The sequence below is a fragment of the Arvicola amphibius genome, chromosome 7 (assembly GCF_903992535.2).
Source record: "Arvicola amphibius chromosome 7, mArvAmp1.2, whole genome shotgun sequence".
In the NCBI taxonomy this organism is placed as follows: Eukaryota; Metazoa; Chordata; class Mammalia; order Rodentia; family Cricetidae; genus Arvicola; species Arvicola amphibius.
Window position 1 is genome coordinate 101,836,345 of NC_052053.1, and position 7,293 is coordinate 101,843,637.

Here is a 7,293-nt window from a genome sequence, read left to right on the forward strand (position 1 = left end):
TGGGTCCATTATATGAATTGTGAGCAGGATTCATCTATTTTAAACACAAATGTTTACAAAAATAAAGAATATTTCCAACCACAGATGTGTGCACCTATGAATCTCCAGGAGAAGGTGTTATTGAGATCTTGGTAGTGATGTGGGAGGCAGAGTGAAAGACAGAATCTCAAAGCCACAGCAGAGTGACAATGGAAGTGGTGATCTTGGTCCATCTTCCCCAGTGACACCTGCAGAAGAGCCCAAAGCAAACCCCCACTGCCCTGCTGGGAGTTTACAGGAGCAGGGTCAGGAGGAGGAGGCTGAACACCAGCGGGTCTTTAAGGCCAGAATGGTGGCCATCTGTTGTGGATGAATCAGGAAGGCCCTTCCTGAAGGCATGAGGAAGGGTTGGCTAATGTTTCACAGACTTGTCATTGGATACTTCATGGGGCAGACGCAGATTGGATCATGGGAAAAGGTGTTAGAGACATGGAGATGCAGAGATAAATGATGGGAGTGTGGGTCGAAAGAAAGAATAAAACAGCGGGGCAGTGGTTGTCCTAAATCTCCACTGCACTTCAGAGAGTATATCTGCCATACTTCTGGACAGTCACTATGTGGGAGGGAGTGCTTATCTTTATGAATTCAACAGATAAGAAAGCAGGTTCTCGGTGAGCTTTGAAGACTTGACAAAGGGCCAAGAAAAGAACAGTTATGACTAAAAACCAGTGCCTTGGACTCTCTTGATTTAGAGTCTAAATGGAAAAACTTTGGAATATCTATCTAGAAAAATCTCTATAGGCAATTCTCTTGCAGTCAGAACCGAGAACCACCCACCTAGGCTTTTCTGCCTATTAAGACTTAGAACAATTGCTCTGGTACAGAAAGCCACAGGGAAGACTTTGTTAGTGTGTGCCCAAAGTTAAAAGCTTTTGGAAAGTGGGGGCAGTGTGTACATCTGGAGATGATACTTTAGGAATATCTTATCATTTTTACTCAACTCTGAGAAGAGGGGACATCCAGGGAACTCATGAAAGCCCTAGATTTTCATGGAGAAAACAAAGCACAAACCTGTTCCTCACTCAAGATTCATGACATGCTTGAATAGGGCTTTCAAAGGAACAGTGAACAAAAGGCATCTCTTCGGAAGCCCGGGCTTCTGGAGGAAGAAGCTCTAGATGACAGAGAAACCTGGCAAATTAATATCCAGCTCTTATTTACATCACTGTCAGGTCCCTCTGACTCCACAGCTTAGTAGGGACACCTACTGGCTGTCTCCGAGGACTCTGCAGTCTCAGCAGAAGACCTAACTCCTTGCCATGCCATCTGTGGCATCACAAGACTCCGTTCCCACTTGGATAATGGAAACTTGTTTTTAGGGAGCTGTCACCCGAGACTATGATCCCCACAATCTGAAACACATGTGGAACGATCTATAATGCAGAATTTCTGAGCATTCCCTGGCCCGTAGTTTCTTTGCCTCTCAATAAATCAAAAATCTGAAGACTAGTTGCCTCAGCCTTGCTGACTCTTCTAGGATCTAGGAGACAGCTCCCAAGGGATATGTACCTGTGAAAACACCCTCTGGGAAACATTTGCCTTATTAAAATAGCCAGGATAAACCTGATGGATAGCTTTACAGGTGGAGAAATCAAGTGTTTCTTAAAAATCATATTTAGTTGGCCAATGCTCAAATAATGGGGGTGGCTTGGACATGTTCTTTTCAGCTGCTAGAGAGAGCCCCAGTGACAGCCCTCAGCAGGCCAAAGACACCCCACCCCACACCAATGACTGACTTTGAAGACATCCTTGGTAACCACAGCTGCTTCGCCTTCCTGTTCATTTCGTCCTGTGAAGAAATGGTCACATATTCACAGAAGGCTTTTGGAAATCTCAGAGACTGAGCCGGTGCCTGAGAGGGAGATAGGTACAATTCGTCTACCTAGAATTTACCATCTGTTCTGAGACTCCTCCTGATCACTGTGCCGGCAGCGACTCCATCCTCATGGCTGCTGGAGGAGTGTGGAATGGAGGTGGGAGTTCTAATGTAGGGCACAGTAGAGTGTGGGCACAAAGACCTCAGTGTTCTCCAGGGCAAGAAACATCGCTCATGGAAAGGCTTTCTTAGACAAACACAACTTCATCCCTTCTGCCTGATGCAAGCAGAGGCACTGAAAGTCATTGCTTCTAGGAAACAACGCTCTCCTCCTAAGGGTCCTTTGACTCTTCTTTAGAAAGTACAGAAACATAAGGATAGTATATACATCTTCCACCCATCATCTGAGCCCCAATTCAGACCCCAAAACATCTGACCTCTCTCACACTTCAGAGACTGGTGCTCAATAAATGTGTTTTCAAAATGTCTATGCCAGGCAAAACCACTGTGCTGGGGCAAGCAGGAGTCAATCTTGCATGCTCCCTCCCTTTTTTCCTCCCCATTTGACCTTTAAGGCTCTGGTTTCCAGCAAAGAGTGAATTATTCACATCCTCTCATAGATATCAAATTGGCCCTTTCCAGACTGCCAGTAGGGTTGGACAGAAGGTGGCTTTGTCAGAGACTGTAAACAGGCAGAGCCCCAGCCTTGTTCAAACAGAATGCAGGTGGGTGCCTGTTTTTACTAACTCACCTAGACATGCCCAACAGCACCTGGTGAAATCCTGCCTGTCCTTCCTGGCTCCTCCCTCCTCCCCACCCAGCCACCAGACTTAAGTGGGCTCACAGGACTGGGCAGGGCTCACTGCACTTCGCCATGGCTTACATCGCCAAGTCTTTCTATGATCTCGGTGCCATCAGCCTGGATGGGGAGAAGATAGATTTTAACACGTTCCGAGGCAGGGCGGTGCTAATTGAGAATGTCGCCTCACTCTGAGGAACAACCACCCGAGACTTCACCCAGCTCAACGAACTGCAGTGTCGCTTTCCCAGGCGCCTGGTGGTTCTCGGCTTCCCCTGCAACCAATTCGGACATCAGGTGAGGAGTCCCTGGGGAGCTGATTCGATGGCGCTGGAGTGAGATACAGCATGGAGTGAATGGGTGTTGGAAAATCTGGAATTGAAGGGTGTGCTTCATCAGTCTAGGTCTAGGTGAATGCGAAATAGCACAGGGAAGTAGTTATGCTCTGAGATTAAATATTGAGGGTGTGCCTTTTTTTTTTCCTGACTTTCCAGAATATTCTGAGGGTTGCTGCCAGGTCTCTCCATTGTGTCTTTGCAAAGTGATTCATTAATTATTTGTTGCATGAATGAGTGGAGAAAATAGAAGGTTAAGCCTCAAACTGAGCTGGCATGGTAGACCATTCCTGTGATCCCAGAATGACAGTGTGCGGTGGAGGCTGAGGAGGGATGTGAGCCTGAGACCAAACTGGGCTACACGGCAAGACCTCATCTCAGAAAAACAGCCAGCGAAAATAACTCAGTACTTGCCTAGCATACATAAAACTGGGTTTGATCCCAAGCATTGCATAAGCCTTTGTGGAAGCTTGTCTATAGTCCCAGGACTTGGGAAACCGAGGCAGATCAGAAATTAACGGTGATCCTCTGACTACAGCTAGTTCGGAGGCCAGCCTGGCCTGGAGCTATCTCAGACAAACAACTGGAAGCAAACTGACGAGTTGTGGAGGTCCTGCACTTTAATGGACCTGATGCTCTTGAAGATGCACTTAGCTTCCTGTTTGAGTTCCCTCATCTGTTGATTTATTTTATTATTTTATTATTAGCTCATAGGTTTATTGTGAGGCTCATAAAATAAACACATGAGAGTAACTAGAAAGATGGAGTGGGGGGGGATGTGAACCATCTTATTATTTAAATCAAAGGCTTGCTTTGGTCAGCAAATTGGAAAAGGAGTGTGGGAGAAGGGAAAGGTCTGTGGCATGCATATGCCTGCTCTGGGCATCACATGTACCCGTCTGTCCTGAGTCACATGTTGAGTTGTTACAGAACTTCAGCCCATACACCTCAAGCTGTCTTTTAGGGATTCTGTTTCTCCTTAGGATTTACCTGTACAAACAAGACAGGTGTCCCTAAGCGGACTGTCTAATTAGAGTCCCCCTAGGTCCACTCACAGTGGCAGGAAGGTAAGGAAGGGTGACGGAGATAGATAGACACAGGAAGGGTGGCTGGGATAAACCAGAGACCCAGCTGTCACTGTGCTTACAGCTCCTTCCCTCGCAAGTCTCTTTGCAGACTTTGCCTCGCTGGAGGCACATCACTTCCCTGGAGGGGCCTCACTTGTGGCTGGCTAGCTCCGGGAAGGAGTCATTGCACTATGAGATATAAGTCTAATAGAGATTAGCTGGGGCTCAGAAATGTCAGGGTGGCCTGGACTGACTGTGTTAATGGTTCTAGTCGATCAGAGTCAGGCACTTGCAGAGGGAGCTAGCTGACTCTTAACCTGGAGAGGAGGAGTGTAAAATAAAGGTTCTCACTGGCATTTGGGATGGGGTAGGACAGGGGTGGCAGTGGTGAAGGAAAAACAGGGAACAGGTTCTGAACTAAAGCATTCTTAGCTGAGTACAGTGGATGGGGATGAGGTTCAAGCGTCCTTTGCACAGCAGTTAAGAATAAAAGGTGTAATTAGGTACCCAAGTCTTTGTCCTTAAGTACTTAATTGCTTAACAACCTCCCCTATCCCATTCTAGAGCAGTCACCTTCTATCCTGTGGGTCACTAATAGCCCCATTTAGAGTGCACTCATTCTGGTCACTGACTTGCTTTGCCTTGGTGGTACCAGAAAACGAAGACTCCCTTGGACGGGGTCTTTCTTCATCAAAGCAGCCTCCTATTTGCATTTTAGTTCTAGGACAAGGAAGGATGAATGCTGGAAGCTATAACAGTCACTCACCTGGGTCTTATTTTCACCCTTGCCTTGTGAGTTGCACAGGGCACAGGCAAAGGATGCACTCAACACACACAGAACCAGAAGGGAGCAGAACCAGGGCAGAAGAGATGAAAAATGGCAGTAGGAAGTGTGTGCCTCTGTGTGTGTGTGTGTATGTGTGTGTGTGTGTGTGTGCATTAGTAGGTACACAGGTAGAAGAGCAAGTTCTGTGCATAAATTGAGCTTCTTTCCTTCCTTTCCCTGAACTCAAGGTTCCCTGAAGGACCAGGCACACAGTTAATTGCTCAGGATGAATTCAGGTCAGGAGCAGCTGTTCAAAAGTGCCCACCTTAATTACATTTATTTATTTATTAAATTGAATGTGTGTGCAGGGGTGTGCACATGCCACAGTGCACACGTAGAGGTTAGAGGACAGTTGTAAGAGTGGGTTCTCTCCTTTTTTAAATATTTATTTATTATGTATACAATATTCTGTCTGTGTGTATGTCTGCAGGCCAGAAGGGGGCACCAGACCTCATTACAGATGGTTGTGAGCCACCATGTGGTTGCCGGGAATTGAACTCAGGACCTTTGGAAGAACAGGCAATGCTCTTAACCACTGAGCCATCTCTCCAGCCCAGGTTCTCTCCTTAAATTATGTGTCACTCCCTGCTCTGAAGTTCTGGATGTAGCCTAGCATACCACCAGACAAAGACGATGGCTGGTGAGAGAGCTCAATGGGTAAAAAAGGCACCAAGCCTGCCACCAAGCCTGATGACCTGAATTTGATCCTCAGAACCCACATGGTGGAAGGAGAGAAGCCAATTCTGCAGGTTGTTCTTTGACCTCTGTGTGCAACACGGCACTCACGATGTGTACACACACACACTATAAAATAGATGTAAAATAAAAAACTAACAACACAATGGCTGGGAGAGAGTAAGGCAAAGCAAGCAGAGAAGAAACACACGTACAATCAACACATGGTCGCACACACAAAGGAAAGAAAGAAGGAAGAGTTGGAGAAGGAAAGATTTGCACTGGTGGATTCTTGATTTCCTCTTCATTTTCCTGCTCTTTTTTCCTCTCCTCCAGGAGAACTGTCAGAACGAGGAGATCCTGAACAGCCTCAAGTATGTCCGCCCCGGGGGTGGGTACCAGCCCACCTTCAGGCTTACCCAAAAGTGTGAGGTCAACGGGCAGAACGAGCATCCAGTCTTTGCCTACCTGAAAGACAAGCTGCCCTACCCTTATGATGACCCGTTCTCCCTCATGACCGATCCCAAGCTCATCATGTGGAGTCCGGTGCGCCGCTCAGATGTGGCCTGGAACTTTGAGAAGTTCCTCATAGGTCCAGAAGGGGAGCCATTCCGTCGCTATAGCCGCACCTTCCAAACCATCAACATAGAGCCAGACATCAAACGGCTCCTCAAAGTAGCCATCTAGATGGGAGCTGCTCAGTCTAGGGGTCTCTCACTGTTTCTGGTGGGAAGAATATTCTCCAAATATTCTTCCTCAGGGCTCAGTGTACCCTCAGGAGACACAGGGGGACTGAAGCGTTCCCTTCACTGAAGAGCCCTGCCTTCCCTGCCTGCCTGTTCCCTACAGCTCCTTCAAGGCTCTAAGTCTGGGGTAGGCTCTAGGCCTTCACAGAATGATGGCACCTTCCTAAACCCTATGGGAGATGTCTGAGAAGTTGTGAAGGGCAGAGCCAGCCTCCTCTAGAGTCCAATAAAGGGCAGGTGTGGAAATGCCTGGGTCTCTGTATCTTCCTTTCTAAAAAGTTCAAGAATCTTATTTTATTCTGTGTGTGTGTGTGTGCACATGTGTGCAGGTCAGGGGGCATCTTTGGAGAGTTGTTTCCCTCCTCCTACCTTGGGTTCCGGGGATGGAACTCGGGTTATTGGGCTTGTCTCACTTACTGAGCCACCTGGGTCTTCTTTCTTGACAGAGGTAGAAGGGGTAAGAACTGTGGGTGCCATGGAGGGGCTGGAACCACACTACGGTTTGGTAGAGTGCGGCTCTGATCAAGGGGGTACCCCAAGCTACTGTCAGGACTAGATGCACAGTTGGACTGTTGGAGTTTCAGTAAATATGAATTTATCATTTCATGGCTCTTACAGAACCAAGCGAGAAGAGGAAGTAATAAAGCAGCTTAAAGAGAAGAAAAAGATAGCAGCCCCTTAGGCTGAGTATCCTGGCTGTTAGCCTATAGCCGGGAAGACATCTCATCATTGTGGGCCCTAGAATAATTAAACATTATCTGACAGCATCTACCGACAGCAAGGGTGTAAGTGCAGTTGCCAGGAACACAAAAGGCTCTTTAGCCTCTTCTTGGTTACTTGCTAAATGTAAAATTTCTAAAGTTACATTTTATGTGTGTATGCGTCTACAAACATAATGTGTCATGTGCGGGTCAGAGGACAGCCTACAGTCTCCCTCCACCAGGTGGGCTCCAGGGACTGAAATCAGATTGTCGGGCTTAGAGACACAGA

At 47.2% G+C, this 7,293-nt stretch overlaps 1 protein-coding gene across 1 annotated transcript; it reads left to right on the forward strand.

The window, feature by feature from the left end:
* The first annotated feature begins 2,729 nt into the window (after window positions 1-2,729).
* On the forward strand, window positions 2,730-6,244 carry Gpx2 (glutathione peroxidase 2). Its single transcript, XM_038338227.1, has 2 exons — window positions 2,730-2,951; window positions 5,894-6,244. Exons 1-2 carry the CDS (start codon window positions 2,730-2,732, stop codon window positions 6,242-6,244), a joined length of 573 nt encoding a protein of 190 aa, XP_038194155.1.
* The last annotated feature ends 1,049 nt before the right edge of the window (window positions 6,245-7,293 follow it).